General features: G+C 41.2%; 1 protein-coding gene across 5 annotated transcripts in view; it reads right to left on the reverse strand.

The window, feature by feature from the left end:
- MTA3 (metastasis associated 1 family member 3) overlaps positions 1-14,738 on the reverse strand; it is a 166,244-nt gene extending 151,506 nt beyond the window's left edge. For 2 of the 5 annotated variants that reach the window (XM_042442507.1, XM_042442515.1), the window contains exons 1-3: positions 14,522-14,737; positions 1,707-1,774; positions 301-394 (exon numbers count right to left, since the gene is read on the reverse strand). In XM_042442507.1, the coding sequence (XP_042298441.1) occupies positions 301-394; positions 1,707-1,774; positions 14,522-14,549 (190 nt within the window). In that variant the 5' untranslated portion in view covers positions 14,550-14,737. Of the gene's footprint in view, positions 1-300; positions 395-1,706; positions 1,775-14,521 lie in introns of all 5 variants that reach the window. The other 3 variants (XM_042442531.1, XM_042442524.1, XM_042442499.1) reach the window with 2 other exon arrangements.
- Between the last annotated feature and the right edge of the window lie 2,114 nt (positions 14,739-16,852).

Here is a 16,852-nt window from a genome sequence, read left to right on the forward strand (position 1 = left end):
GTCTCTCTCTGCATTTCACCCCCAGGACTCCAAGGTTCAACAATTTTTACACTAACAAAATGCCTCAATCAGATTCCAGCCCAAATACAGTCGTCAAAATGGGCATCCCACTAGTCAGAAGGTAAGTATTGGAGTATGGTTAAACTCCATTTGAATTCCAATGCACACTCTTCTGCATGTAAGTACACATAAACACACCACATGCACATGTGTGTACACACACACACACACACTGTAAATAATTCACAGAGCACATATCTAATTCATACAGTGCATTTCCAAATAAAACAGTCAACTTACTAGCATGTTTGTCTGCAAGCATGATGAGGCTATTGGAGATATCTCGACGTCTGTAAAAACACACCACTTTTGCTTCCACATTGCCATTGGCTGTCTGAAAAACAGATAGAAAACAAATTTAAATAAATAAATAAAGCATATATCAAAGAACAAAAGACAGGAACCAGCAAAACTTTGCCACAGAAAGTAGAGCTGCCTCACAATCTTGCACTCCCATAAGACTTTCTCCCAAGTCTAATGTTATCTTTGTTATGTTGATATGGCATGCCCTATGTCTTAATCAATATAATTATCTGGACCACCAAAGAGATGCCTCAGATGGCAGCCTACTGTCTATAATTCCATGCTTGCCTTGTCCTCATTAATTATGGGGTCTTTCACTTTAACTGCCATGGAAACACCCTATAGCAGTGATGGTGAACCTTTATGGGCCTGCATGTTCCAACTAAGAATTTTTCCGGCACATCCTGGGGGCAGGACTTCCACCCACCAGGGACGGGACTTCCACTCTTTGGGGGTGGGATTTCCAGGACGAGACTTCTCTCCATAGGCTTTTTCCGGCCCCCAGCTGTCTCTGAGAGGAGCCATAGGAGTGAGCCTATGGCTCCTTCTCAACTTCCAACTGTCTCCAAGAGACAGAGCTGGAGTTGTCTGCTTTGAAACCATATATGTTCTTGCAGACTGTTCAAGTGATCCTTGTCCTACCTCCATGAATATCACTTCTACTGACAATCACTCTCAGCCAGCTTTTTAAAATTACTTAGCTATTGCTTTCTATTGTTTATTACTACACTCAGCCCTCCACATTTGCAGCTTTGACTTTTGTGGTTTTGAATATTCACAACTTTGATTAATATGTTCTCTCTAGGAATTTCTAGGTCCTCCAATGTGACTCTATTGTCAATTTTCACCAGAAGCTGTGCTAGAGGACCTAGCAATTCCTAGAGAAATCACTTCTCTAGGCATTTATATGTCCTCCAGTGTTACTGTATGGTCAACTTCTGGCAGATAATGACTGCAGAATTGGCCTGGATGCCCCAAACATTCTTAAAGAGGTGTTCTCTCAGTTTAAAAAATAGTGGGTTTTTTTATTTGTAGTTTTTCCACTTTCACAACAGCCCTGTATCCCTAATCCCATTAAATGTCGAGGGTCCACTGTATTTGGCAAGTTCAGACATCTCTGATGGGCTCATTCCATGGCAAAAGGATGTTAGCAACCAAGAACAGATTTTTTACAAAAGCATATCAGGTCTCATTAAACAAATGGTATATTAGATTTGCAGCCTTTTTCAGTTATGGCAAAAAATTAAAGTACATTTCCATTTCTAAAGAAGTTTCTTGGCAGAGTTTACACAAGAACTAGGAAAACATATATGCTACTCGTGTAAAGTAGCACAAAGGATTACCTTATTAAGTTCTTCTATCCGTCTTATCAAATATGGATTGCTTGAAGAATTTTCAAAATAGACATAATCTGTTAGAAAAATAAAAAGATATTTAATGTTCTTCCCTCAAAAAAGCAAAACAAACACCAGTATTAACACTCTGAGAAACCCAGTGGTTCATGGTTTTATGGAGGCACACTGTTAGTATGTGTAGATTCAATAAAAAGCTGGCTTTATTATATTTTAGATGTTCAAATTTCATGAATAAGTTTTCTTCTGTATCTCCCAGGATTAACCGAGTGGAACCTCACTAATGATTCAGTCCCACAATGATTTATATAGTGGCTTAAATTGTACCCAATAGGAGAATCACACATTTACAACCCTTAAAGAATTACTTTTGTGTTTTGAAATAAACTAGGTTTGGGCTACCAAAGCTACTTGTAAATCACAGCCACAAAGCTAAACTGACAAATAACATTTCGCACTAGATGGAACCTAAAAGTAGCCTTTTATCAAACCTCTCAATCCAAAGACCCCAGAACTAACAACTTAAAAATATGAGATCAAGAAGCATATTATTAGTAGATTCTTCAGTTAATATTTTTTCAGATCACAGCTTCCTAAGCAGTTTGCTCTATTGATTAATATAATCCAACTCTCTTCCCTCTATATAGACTGCTAGTTTGCAGTCAAGAGTGTTGCTGCTTGTATACCCTAAATTCATTTCAATACAAGTTAAATGGTATTCTACCAAAGCCCATGTGACTTACTTTGTGAAAGCTGTAAACATAGTGACTGCCTGGGTCCCAACCATAGCTTCTCACCCATTAATATCCCAAGTTGTTATCATTCTGACTACTGTCACACAGGCCCTGAGCAGACAGGCCAGGATAGCACAGGCCAAGCCCATGCTATCCTGGCCTAGGTTCCAACCCGGATCAGTCCAAGAGCTGCATGGGGATTGGTGGATGTTTACATGCCCAGTGTCAGGGACCCACCACCACCATGCGCCCCTTATCTCCATTCACCATTGCCACTAGTAAAAAGCCCCCATCACTACATCTAACATGGAAATGGGTTGTCTGGTAACACTCACATGGCCAAGTGCCCTGATCCCATATCAGAAATGGCAACAGTGCTCTTGTCACTAGCAGCAACAATGGACAGAAGTGGTGCATGGGGCCATTTGATTTGTCAGTGTTTGTAAATGGAGGGTCATTTTGATCCACACCAAGGCCTCTTTAACCCGGCATTAGGTCGGCTCCACCGAATTCACATCCAGCCTGCTGGATTTTGGCCCAGCCTATGTCATCTAAACAGGATGATGTGAGACCAGGGGAACACAGGCCTCTTGGCTCATGCAGACAGCCCTGCAGTCTATGTGGTGCTGTCTTTGAAAAGTGCACATAAATTTCATCTGGCTCCCAAAAAAGTGAAGACAGATTCCTAATGTTTTCTGGCTAAAGGGAGCACACAACCTGTCCCAACAGTTACACATGCTGCCAGTCCATTCCCAGGCACAATTCAAATTGCTGATTATGATATACAGTGCGCCCTTACTTTACACGGGGATCTGTTCCGGACTCTCCCGCGTAAAGCAAATTCCGCCTATGCTTGAGCTCCATTTAAATGAATGGGGCTTGTGCATGTGGTGACGCACACGCACCACAGGCGCACACTCCATTGTTCCCTATGGGACGCTCTGCCCCTTCTCCCCGCGCAGCTTTCAGCATATGCTGAAAGCCGCATATGATGCAGGCACACTGTGTAAAGCCTTATATGGCTTAGGCCCAGATTATCTGAAGGACCACATTCTTCCATATGAGCTGGGCTGGCCCCTATCTCAATCCCCTAAAGGTACTCCAGGTTGGAACATATGAAAGAGCTTTCTCAGTACTGTTCCCAAGCTCTGGAAGTTCCTCCCCAGAGAAGCAAGATGAGTGCCCCCCCATGTTTATTCAGTGGCCAGCAAAACGTTGTTTGCTTTGACAGGGCTTTGGAAATTGACTATTCGTGGGAAAAGGGCTTTTAATAATGAGTTGTATTCTAATTATCTGAAGAGCATTTGGGGTTGCATCCAAAGATATAATCCAGGTTGACATCACTTTAACTGCCATGGCTCAAGTGCGATGGAATTCTGGATCTTGTAGTTTTGTGAATTATTTAGCCTATGTTAGAGTGCTCTGATGCCACAACAAACTACAAATCCCAGGATTCCATATCACTGAGAAATGGCACTTTATGTCATTTTGTATACGTTTTATGTCTGATGTTGATATGTGGATATATATGTTGGATTCAATGGCAATAAATATATATATTAAAAAAGAAAGAAAGAAAGAGAAATGGCAGTTAAAGTGATGTCAACCTGGATTATTTCTGCAGTGTTGATGCAACCTTACACAACTACAGAAATTTCTATTTGAAGATAAGTAAGTACACTTTGATATGTTAAACAATGTTAAACAATGTATTTTATACATTTGTTGAAAATTTAAATGATTTTATATTGTCTCCGTTAACGTATGTAACTGAAAAGTTATTTGTATTTTATAGTATAGACTTTGAAGGCAAATTTTGATAGAGGCCAAAACACGCTGAGCTTTTAAAAGTCCTAAGAAAATAAAGAAGTGACCATCCATCAGCACATTTACTCATCTCCTATTTTGATTTTATTGTCTACATCACAACCCTTCAGATATTTGAAGACAATGGTCATGTCTCACTGCCATCTTCCTTTATTCTTCTGTCCTCCAGGCTAAATGTATTTCCAAATATTTCTCAATCGATTTATTTTTCTAGATATATTCAAATCCTGATCCCCCTCTTTTGCATACACTCATTGGTCAATACCTTTCTTAAAATATGGTGCCTGAACCTAACCACAGTACTGAGATCCAGTTTGTCCATCTGCCTGTATTTATTACATAAATTATCAGCTATCAAAAAAATAATAATAATGATCAAAATCAAATGCCTTTATGTTCTGTTATAATTGCTATTTCTGGTAATAGCATGGACAATTTTCAACTGCTAATAACCTCTTACATCTCCCATCTAAGATTATCTTTAATTTTGGGGGAAAGAATATTAATGTAAGATTTTATAAAGTAGCACACTGTAAATTAGAGAATTGAAAATAAAATATTGTTCATATATAGACACCTACAGTAGAAAATATTCTTTTGTTTGTTTGTTACAGTGGGGCCCTTGGATAGGCTGTAAGAAAAGGACAAACCTCAAGTGCTAATGACAACTCCCATCTCTAACTTATCTATAATGCATATCCTCATGAAATACAGGCGGAGTCTCCCTTATCAAGAATTCTGAAATCTGAAATACTGCAAAAAACAAAACTGTTTTCATGGCTGGCTGAGATAGTGAGACCTTTGCTTTCTAATGGTCTTGTTCGATGGACAACATTATTTAAAATATTGTAGAAAATTACAAAAAACACAAATGAATTCTGAGTTTAGACTTGAGTCCCATCCCCAAGATATCCCATTATGTATTTACATAGCTATTCTGAAATCCAAATAAAAAATAAAAAATCCAGAACACTTTTGGTACCAGCATTTCAGATAAAGGATAAGGGAGATTCAACCTATACTTGAAGGTATTTTTCTGGGACTAAAGTAGAAACTTTTAAAAAAAATAACACAACTCCAGTGAAAAGCATAGACTGGCAAGTAAATATAGCAATTAACTGGTACATTACTACCAGTGTGAACAGAAGAGTGTACTGGCTAGCAGTGCAGGTAACATTAAGAGCTGAAATAATTTCCATATGCATCATGACTCATACAAAATGTGTGGGAAAGTATGCTTGGCAATGCCACGATAAATGGTTTTGTACACTTTCCAAATCATTACACTGAAGAAGACTTTAAAAATGCTCATGGCCCCATATGAGGGCTATGACCTTGAGTGAAGAATTCATGGCGTTATTAAAAATGACTAGATAATGCAAACCTTCAGTTTAACTGTCATGAGAGTATTGCCATATAGAATATAGGGGACAGATGGAGACTTGTAAACCAAACTTAAACCACTATATTCACTGAAGTGTAATCTAAAGTCAAGTGAGTACAGCACTGTGGCCTTAGAAACTCAGAACCTGACACGTCCATCCTACAATCAGGGATGTAGTTCTTTGCTAATTTCATTCTTGTAGGAAGTGACAATTCATTTTAGCAATTTTATTCCCAGTGAGAAAAAAGTATTCCAAAAAATGCAATTTCCAAAGCCAATCTGTAGTTTTGAGACTTGCTCTGTACAAAAATTGTGTATATGTTTTTTGGGGCAGGAAACAGCATTTTCTGTGCAGAAATATTAATGTCTGTACATAAAATATTAATGTCTGTACCAAAAAATGCTGAGTTTTGTGCAATAAAGGCACCTGCAAATTTTGAGTAAATAAGCCCCAAACTGTAAAGATTCTCCAATCCATGATTCTTGGTTTCCCATTTGAGCAACATTTGTCAATATTCTTTCCATACCTATCTTATACGCATATACCCAAAAGAAAGCCCCAATTTCAAATTACAGTTTATAAAACTGCAACTCTAAATATGATTGAAGTTACCCTGTGTTACCCAAATCCCTAACATAGCTCTTTAGAAAAAGATCATTTTCCACATCTAGAAACCTACATTGCCCTTTTCAATTTCTAATTATATTCTGAATAAACTGTACTTTTATCGTATCAAGCATGATAATCTTATGCCAAAATTATACATAGCAAGTGTTATGTTATTAAAGTAACAAAATTACTTTCAGTCCTTAAAGAAGATTAATACTGCATCTTTTCAATGTTTCCAAAAATGTCTTGGGGGGAGAGGACGTTTTAAAAAGTACCCAAACAAACAATAGTTATTTTTCTTTTCCAGGTTTTTCTTCAGACCTTCACCTCTCCACTGAACCCTCTCCTGAACCCTCTTTGACAATACAGGCACTTTAAGTTGAAGCCAGTTTTTTAAAAGAAGTTTACTACTGCCTTACAGGAGATGCGCAAATAATTCACTCAAGAAAGAAGGAAGACAAGTCTGCCTGCCAATGAAGTCTCTCATTAAAGAACAAGGCTATCTCTTGGTGAGATGCCCAAAATCAGGTCAGGAGCACAGCATTATTTCCTTGCTGTACTGGCTAGAAATGCAGAGGTAGTGAGCAGCTAACAGCCCAAAGAAAGGTAGAGTTATCCCACAGGTGAACAGGTAACTTCCCATGCCTTTTCTTTCATATTTGAATTTCATTTCACCACACCTTGAAGATGCTTACAACATGACTGTAGCAATCCTGACACTTTAAAAGAACAACTGCAGTAACCTGGCATTCAACTATTCCATCATAAGACTGGAAAATGCCTCAGAGCACAGTTCAAGCTATACATCCTGGCTCTAAAGAAGCTACTTTGCCATGGCAGGTACAACAAATGAAACCATACTGAAGTGCTCTCATTCTCAGGACAGATAACATATCACTTGGCACCCTTAAACTGAACCCAAACTGAGTTCACTTTAGAATTGGAAAGTGAAGAAAGGAAATAGAAACTCAACTCAAACTACCCAATATGGATGTTTAAGTTCTGGAGGTTAAATTAAACACGCTATTTCACTGGTCAAAACAGAACTTTTAAAGGCTTAAAATGACCTACTGACAAAACAAAAGACTAAGATTCAGCTGGGAGTGACTTACAAGCTATATTATGTGGCAACAATGTCCCATAAGACATAGCTTCCATAGCTTTGAAATAATGTGAAAATTAATGATATTATTCACTACATGAGGATATTTTTGTTACACTTTTTAAAAAGTTACTTATTACTTTATAACATTACCAGGAGATACAAATGAGGTTAATAGGGGGTTTTAACTGCTAAACTTATTTTTATTTTAAAAATCAATGAAAAAATAATGTTACTGACACACTGCCAATAAGCAATGTTACTCCCAAGTTATGGCCAACATTTTGTTTTTGAAATATAGCACTACCATGTTCGCTTTTTGAATAGCATACTTAAGTTCTGTTCCTTTACTCTGGGGACTGGGCTACCTTACATTATATGGGGGAAATAACATACATTAATACATAGAAAACATATTGAACTTCCATTAGACATTAGTTTCATTATGGAGAAATCGCTCACCTAGAATCAGAAAGATCACAGTCAGGAAATGTGTCTTGTACTCTTTTGCATATTTTAATGGAATCTGACTATTCTTCAATATAATATACAAAAGCATAGATGACAACTGGAACAAAGATAGTAGCCAAGGTAGGGAAAAATTAATAAGAATTTAATAAAATGGGTCCATTGTGAAGTGCAGCAAAAGCTGATGACCTTTGTGTAAATGGAACATTGACTCCATTCTGGACCTTTGTCAAAGATGATATCCAAGGTACTGATTTTTTTTGGTGAGAGGAGTTAAGGTTTATCACCTTGGATAGTTTCTTTAAAATTCAGGCTAAAACCCAGAATATATCCACCATTTCACTAAAACAGAAGCAACCAGCCACCATTGGTAAAATGTTCTTTGAGACGCCTTACGAGACTGTTGACAAGAGTAATGTCGGAATAATGATAGATAAATTTGAGAGCTGAGTGTTGTACTGAAACAACCATGAAACTGCTAAGCCACACACTAAACATTACACAGAGACACCCACTCAGTGTTTGAAACATACTGCACATGAACAGCCTTTTAGATACAAAGAACAGGTGTTCCACCTTGGAAGGAGAAGGCGGAAGGACCTGCTTGTTCTACATAACCATTACATCATAGCTGGTGAGTTTGTCCCTGGCCATTTAACAAAAGTAGGCATGGTGAAAACTTTCTCACACAACAACAAAAATGGATCCCACCAAATGAACTGCTTTACTTTCAGAGAACAGTATACTGGAAGAGAAAAATTAACACAGGTCCAAAACACACCACATAAATAATCCAGTTTGAGATCTCTTTAACTGCCCTGGCTCAGTGCTATGGAATTCTGGGAACTGTAGTTTTGTGAGACATTTAGCCTTCTTTGTCAGAGAGCTCTGGTGCCACAATAAATTACAATTCACAGGATTCCCTAACACTGAGCCAGGGCAGTTAAAGAAGTTTCAAACTGGATTATCTCTGCTGTGTGTTTTGGACCACAGATTGTGCAGGAAGGCACCCTTGTGTCCAGTTGATAAGAGGTGAATCAAGATCTTGTTTCTAGGATGGGCAAGCCATGTTATTATTTTCTGTTCAGTCTGTACTCATATTTCTATACTATAAAAGTGATGCATGCAACCCGATATATTTTCTATTTCCCAATTCAACCACAGGGCAAGAAACTGTGTGTGCAACTCTCTGTTTGGGAACCAAATTCAGTCTATGCTGGGTACCCCCCAGCAAGCTTTAATAATTATCATTTCACTAGTGGTTCTCATCCTTTGACCCTCCATGTGTTTTGGCTTCAGCTCAAAGAACCCCTGGCCATTGACCATTTGCTGTTGTGTGTATTCAAGTCATTTCCAACTTATGGCAACCTATCACAAGGTTTTCTGGGACTGAAATTAACCATGCTGGCTGGGAATGCTAGAAACTGGTCCAAAACATCTGAAAGACCAACAAATGAACTGTTAAATAGAGCAAGACTGGCATTTGAGAACACATACATAGCCTGACCAGTAGTGTCAATGGGGGGCCACAGGCCACACAGGGTGACACTCCAGAAGGGGAGCAACACCCGTTCAGTCTCCTGCCTCCAATGGGGCCTCCCCGGGGCCACCATGAGGCCTTGAACACCCTATCCAGGCCACCGCGAGGCCTTGTACATCCCATCTGGGCCACTGTGGGGCTTCAGGCACAATTTGTGTGCATGTGTGCCCTCGTGTGGGGCACGCATGCTGGAAGCCCCACCCCCAACACTGGGTGTCACCAAGTCGGGTGACACCACTGAGGATGACAATGTTTGATTGTGTTTGGAAAAAAACTTGCTAAACCACCCACACTTGCCTAGTAGACCACAGCATCACATTTCAGCACAACTGAAGTGACATGATGTATCTTCCAGCCACCATTTTGGCTAACTTGCACTTGATCTTTTTGTCTGGGGAGGTTTAGGAGCTGGAGAGTTAGGGGAACAAAGTATTGTCTTTTTATGCAGGTTTGGGAGATTTGAGAGCAAAAAAATGGCCCCCAAAATTAAGAGGGATATAATGGCTTGAGGTGCTTCTGGGGGAGGGGCCACCACAACTCCATGTAGACTACAGGCCACACTTTGCCCATGCCAGTCTAACAGCATCATTGTTTAATATCTTCCCCTTAAAACAATGATTCTCATCCTCTGAGAATAGAATACCCTCCAGAAGTATTGTACTTCAACCCACAGAAGCCCTAGGCAACACAGCTAATGGTCATGATGTTGGGATCAAAGTCCAGAATACAGTGCTCCCTCGGGTTACGAAATTAATTCGTTCCGCGGCCGCTTTCGTAACCCGAAAAGCCTTCGCAAGCCGAAAACCCATAGGCGTTAATGGGGAAAAGCCGCATTTCGTGCGAAAAAGCGCCGAAAAGCACCAAAAAAATTTTTCGTAACCCGAAAAAACATTCGTAACCCGGAACAGTTATTTCCTATGGGATTTTTTCGTATCCCGGAAATTTCGTAACCTGGGTATTTCGTATCCCGGGGTACCACTGTATCTAAAGGACCGAAAGCTGAGAACCACTGCAAAAATATATCCTCCTTTAAGAAAAACAAAGTAATTTAAACACTGGTCCATGTTACTGAGAGTGAAAAGGCCCACCTGTTATACGGGCCTGCAAATAAATATAATTCACAGCCATCTTCTAATGTTTGAGGGAATCATGTGGTTCTCCAGACATTGTTTGACTACAATTTCCAGCAGCTTTAGCCAGCACCCAAGTATTGAGACATGCTCGAAGCTGTGGTGCAATTATATATGGAGGGCTGCATAATTTACATCTCTGTTCTGTTGGGATCAAGAATTGTTGCTCTTGAACCATTCTCTGAAGAAAGACAGTGCAGCAAGCAAAAAAAAATCTGAGTGTCAACCCACAGCGGGCACACCACCACTCAAGCGTTGCAAATAATGAGCACCATGCTTCTATATTTTGTTTTTTGGAGCAAACAAATACTTAGGCCAAGTGGCCATGAAGATTAGATGACAAGTGCACTAAACCTGCACCATGAGCTGTACCTCTTGAGATTAGAGGTACAGGTTCTCATGACTGAATACCTGTAAGGCCAGAAGTGGCATCAAAAGTATCCACAACTTTCCCTGAGGGGAAGTGGCATCCATTAGCCACACGGAGAAATATAGTCCTACAAATCCAAATGGCCTCAGGTTGAGGAAAAGTGCTTGATGGCCTCAGTATTCACAGAATGATATTACAACCCAGTTCCCTGCAACATAACCTTGCATCTCCTCAAAGTCCTCCATTCACTTCATTATTTACCTCAGGAAGAAGGACACTATAAGCCACTGTCTCATCCCAGCTTCCTCTTGCTTTCTCAGGCTTTATGTCTTTCTCATCTGTATCCTTCAAGTTTCTTTTTGTACTTTGCTCTCTGGTTGATTGTATCACATCATCAAGCCACCACTCTCTCCACTGTAGCTAGTGCCTGCCTGCCATAACCTTTCTCTATCATCATTCAGGAACAAACCCAGAAGATGCTCTCCTTAATGCAAGGGCAAAAAGACGACAAGGTGGGTGTGAGAAGCAGTTTTCCACTCCTCCAGGTTTATTATTTAAAAAGAACCCTTGCACACAGACAGCTAGGATTTCAGGGAAAAGAAGCCTCATTTAGAGGTCTTCCTGGCATACTAACTTTCTGTAAGTATATATGGCTATTACAGGAGGCATATCGTCATGAGTTTCTACCACAAGCGCTCAACCTCAGGACATCAATTTCCTCCAGCCCTAAGCTACCCATACCTCCAGCACCTAAGCACTCAATCGCTTGAGTCCTAAACATAAAATGAAGTGGTACACTTGGCCGTTTCATCTTTTGGTTATATGAACCAGGATGGCTCATACAAGCAGCAGCACTTATGAATTCACAAACAGATCTAACTCTACACTCTTCCCAGGTTAAGTGGTCATTTCAAACTAAAGTCCACTTCTACAGTTGGACTCCCAAGTATTTATTCTTGTAGAGATGTATATTTGTGTGAAATTACGTAGGGGATATATATATATACACACACACACACACATATATATATATATATATATATATATATATATATATATAATCAACACTTATTTATGATGCTGCAAGTAAAACTACCCTGAAACAAACCTGAAGTCCATGCAGTGATGACCATCCCTACCATTAGGCAAAGTGAAGCAACTATGTTAGATAATGGTGAGGAAGCATCTGTTGAAGCCTCCTAGTGAGTCTCATCTACTTAAGGACAGAGTTGTGCTTGCCACAAGTACCACATCTATCTCCAACTGCCTTAATTTCAGTGAACACTGTGCTGCCACTAGCAATGAGTTCATATTCAGTTGACAGACCAATTCACTTTTGTACAAGGAATGGAAGGAAGGAGCAATCTTTCAAATTTTGCCACAAGATGAGCAGAAAAGTAGGTACTCAGTGTTAATCTTACAGCAAACATGCAAACTTTGGTCCAAAACATTAACTTTTCTGAGCTCTGATTCAATGCTCCATAAGCTCTGAATACAAGGCTTCCACTTAGCATCTAAGCTAGTGGTTCCCAAACTTTGGTACACCAGATGGTTTGGACTTCATATGCCAGAATTCCTGAGTGTTGGTCAAGGTGGCTAGGGTTCCTGGGAAACAAAGTCCAAAACACCAAGAGGATCAAAGTTTGGGAACCGCTGCTCTGAACATTTCCTCCAAGAACATCTAAGCCTTTTTCAAGCCAACACAACCCTGTGCTGGTGAATTCCATAAGTTACCTATGCATGGGAAAACACATACACACACACACTTCTTACTGTCTATTAATTCCAATGGATGAACAGCCCAACTACAACAGTCCTACTGCAATGAAATGTCAGAATTCTCTCTCTCCATTCAATGGTAAATCCGAGTTCTCAATCCATGCTAATGAGCACCATCACCACCACGACCATCATTTTATACCTGCTTCCTTGCAGACCCAAATCTACAGGACTTGGCACTCTCAAGTCCCCATGCAGAAGACTGCACTGCCAAGATTACCCTCCTAAGTAGGCCGCCATGAGTCAATGCAACCCAACATGGTGGAACCTGCATCTGCAAATGAACATGTGGATGGGGGGGGGGGGGTTCCAGATGCTGCAGTTTCCTTTTCCTGACCCCCAGTGAATGCACCAAAGGGGTTCCCTCACTGAGGATGGCATTCAGTTAGTCCTCAAGACGGAGGGATGAAAGGAAAGGTGTCCTTAACCAGCCTAGGAAAGGAAAGGATAGAAAAGGTATCTTTAACTGGCCTAGGAAAGGAAAGGTGTCCTTGGCTGGTCTAGGAAAATAAAGGAAAGGTGTCCTGAGCCTAGGAAAGTAAAGGAGAGCGGGGTATAAATACCATAATATAAATGAATCAATCCTTAGGCTAGCCGTGGGAAGCCCTAAATATTAAGCCCTGGTGCAGAACCAGTAGTGCTCTGAGAACTGGAGACCAGGGTCTGAATCCCCACTTGAACATAAAAACCCAACTGGGTGCCTTTGGGCATGTCACACTCTCTCAGCCTCAGAGTAAAACAAACCTCACTCTGGAGAAACTTTGCCAAGAAAACCCCATGTCAGGGTCTCCTCAAGTCGGGAACAATTTTAAGGTGCAGAACAACAACAGTAGAGTCGCGGAGGAGAGACAGCAGCTGTCTGGCCTTCCTTGGAAGGCGCAGAGGAACTGCAGTTTCTGGGAAGGAGGGAAGGGACTCAGGCAGGAAGGCAAACGTTTCTCCTTCCCCATCAACCTCTTTCTCTCCTCCTTTCTGGAGAGAAGGACTGGAAGGGACTAGGGTCTGGGTTCGAGTGTTATGCCAAAATGTATTATTATTTAATCTATTATTATTATTATTAAGGAGGACAAGGCACCACAAATTGGAAGACCTTCAGGGAAAAAAATGTAGGGCATGGCCAAATGAAAAGCTTAAAAACACTCATAGAAATACCAGTCCATGCTGCTTGGGAATGCTCAAAATGGAAGACGTTTTGGAGCCTCCTCCTAGAGAGAAGGTGGGAATGGAGGACAGGGCCAGGAAAAGGAGGACCTCCCGGGTCACCCTACCTATAAAGGTAAGCTCCTGCTCAAAATGGAGGACCTTTTGGGATCCCTCCTGGACAGAAAGCCGAAATGGAGGGCAGGCCCTGGAAAAGGAGGACGCCTCGGGTCACCCTGCATAGAAATACAAATCCATGCTTCTTGAGAATGCTCAAAATGGAGGACATTTTGGTCCTGGAAAAGGAGGACAGGTCACCCTGCTTATAAATGTAAATCCATGCTCAAAATGGAGGACCTTCTGGGATCCCTCCTAGACAGAAACCCAAAATGGAGGACAGGCCCTGGAAAAAAGGAGGACGCCTCCTTTTCCTCCAAAAGTACATCCATGCTCTGAATGGAGGAGATTTGGGGATCCCTCCTGGACATAAGCCCTGGAAAATGGAGGACAAGCCCTGGCAAATGGAGGACGTCTCCTTTGCTTATGGATGTGAACCCATGCTCAAAACGGGGGACCTTTTGGGATCCCTCCTGGACAGAAACCAGAAATGGAGGACAGCAGGCCCTAGGGTCTCCTGTCCCAAGGGACCCCAAAACCATGGAAGGAGGGAGGGAGGGAGGCCCTGTGCTGGAAAGGTACCCTCCCCAATTGGCCAGACCTACCTCCCACTCGGTACATGTTGGCCGCCATGACGCCCTCCTCCTCTTTCTCCTCCTGGAGCTGAGGAAGGAGAGGACCGCCTCGTTCCTCGGCTCCTCCACCGGAGCCCCGGCCTCAACCGCCCGCCGCCTGGGCCTCCAAGCCGCCAAGGGTTAAAAGCCCAACATCCGGGTCCTTCCAGGCTGCGCAGCCAAGCGCGCACTCAGGGAGGACTCCGCGGGAGAGGAAGGGTTAATGGCTGCCGTCACGTGATCCGGCTCCCGAGGGGAGGGGCAGGGAGAGGAGGAGGAGGAGGAGGGAAAGGAACAGCAACAATGAGCCCAGGTGGGGGGTCCTGTGTGCGCATGCGCGAAGGCACAGGTGGCTCTTTGGTTGGCACCTCTCCCTGAGGCCTATCTCTGTGGTGGCATCTTTCCTGTGTTCAGTCAACAAACAACTACCACAAATATATAAAACACAAATATACACACACAGCCCTGGTGAATGTGGAAAAACCACCTCAAAACAAACAAACAAAAAAAGCACTTTTGTTTTTATCTGAGACAACACCATTCTAGGAATCTCTGGGTCCTCCAGGGCAACTCTATGGTCAACATCAGCCAGACACTGACCATAGAGTTGCACTGGAGGAGCCACAAAGGCATAGTGCAGTGTTCTCTCTAGGAATCTCTACATCCTTCAGTGTGACCTTTGGTGAAAGTTGACCATAGAGTTTTGCTGGAGGACCTAGAGATTCCTAGAGGGAACACATTAATAAAATCTGTGGTGAATCAAAAGCCGCAAAGGTCAAAGTGGAGGGACAAGTGTTGACACACACACACATATAGTGTGTGTGTGTGTGTGTATACACAGTGCTCCCTCCATTCTCACGGACTTGGGATCTGCATCCCTTGATTATCCGCGGGGGACGAACGGAGGGAGTTAAAATGGGGTGCGTGCCTGTGGGCGCATATTCAATAGGGCTTGAATAGGCACGGTTTTCCATTTTTACCAGGGGGGGGGGGGGCGGGAGGGGATCCCCTGCAAAAACGGATGGAGGACTGTATATATGATTGAGAGGGGGATTAGGGTATTTTATTGTATATTGTGAATTTTATTGTACATTGTATTTTACTGTCATTTTTGTTTTGTAACCTGCCTTGATTCCTTCAGGAAAAGGCAGGATATAAATAAATTATATTATTTAATTATATTTTATAATTTATAAATATAATTATATTATATTAATTATATTTTATATTAAGAATTTATTATTATATTAATAATATTCCAGGTGGGGCCTGACCAAAGCAGAATACAGTGGCACTATTACTTCTCTTGATCTAGTCACTATACTTTTATTGATGCAGCCTAAATTTTCATTGGCCTTTTTAGCTGCTGCATCACACTGTTGACTCATGTTCAACTTGTCATTTACTTGGACTCCTAGATCACATAATAAAGTCACATGTAGTTTCAGTCAGCCAGGTGTCCCCCATCTAGGGTTGCCATAAGTCAAGACCTCTGAACCGGGACAAATGTAGGACAAATGTAGGACAACATTTTCAAATGTACGGCACATTTTTAAAAAATGGAGGACACGCGAAAAATTTGATGCTTTTTTTTTAAAATGTTAATATAAATGCATGTTTCTTAGGTGTGATCAAAATGGAGGACATTTTGGCATTATTCCTAGACAGGCAAACTTATATATTATTAATAATAAAATTAACCAAAAATAAAATAAAAAACCAAGGGAAACTTATATAGTTTTAGTAATAAAATTAACCAAAAATAAAATAAAAAACCAAGGGAAACTTATATATTTTTAGTAATAAAATTAACCGAAAATAAAATAAAAAACAAGGGAAACTTATATATATAGTTTAGTAATAAAATTAACCAAAAATAAAATAAAATAAAAATAAATACACTGAAACCAGACTGGCTCTTTTACACAACCCTGCCCTGAAAAAAGAAATAAATAAAGAAGGCTGACCGGAAATGGCCACTCTCCTCCTCCTGCTTTTCGTCTTGTCAGTGATTCCCAAACTTGGGCTCTCCAGCTGTTTTGGACTACAGCTCCCAGAATCCCTGCTAGTTGGCTAAACTGGCTGAGGCTTCTGGGAGTTGAAGTCCAAAAATCCTAAATGAGTAAGAAGCACTCTCTTGCTGCTTGGAGCCATACGGGGCCAGGAAAGAGTCCTTTCCCCTCGCCCAGAGTCCTCCTCCACTCCACCTCCTCCTCCGAGGCTCTGCCTCCTTAAGGGGACAAGCTCCCTTTTTAGGCTGGCGCATGATGCGTGGAAAGAAGGGCATGGAGGAGGAGGAGGAGGAGGAAGAGGGCATGGAGG

Source organism: Sceloporus undulatus, chromosome 1 (assembly GCF_019175285.1).
Source record: "Sceloporus undulatus isolate JIND9_A2432 ecotype Alabama chromosome 1, SceUnd_v1.1, whole genome shotgun sequence".
In the NCBI taxonomy this organism is placed as follows: domain Eukaryota; kingdom Metazoa; phylum Chordata; class Lepidosauria; order Squamata; family Phrynosomatidae; genus Sceloporus; species Sceloporus undulatus.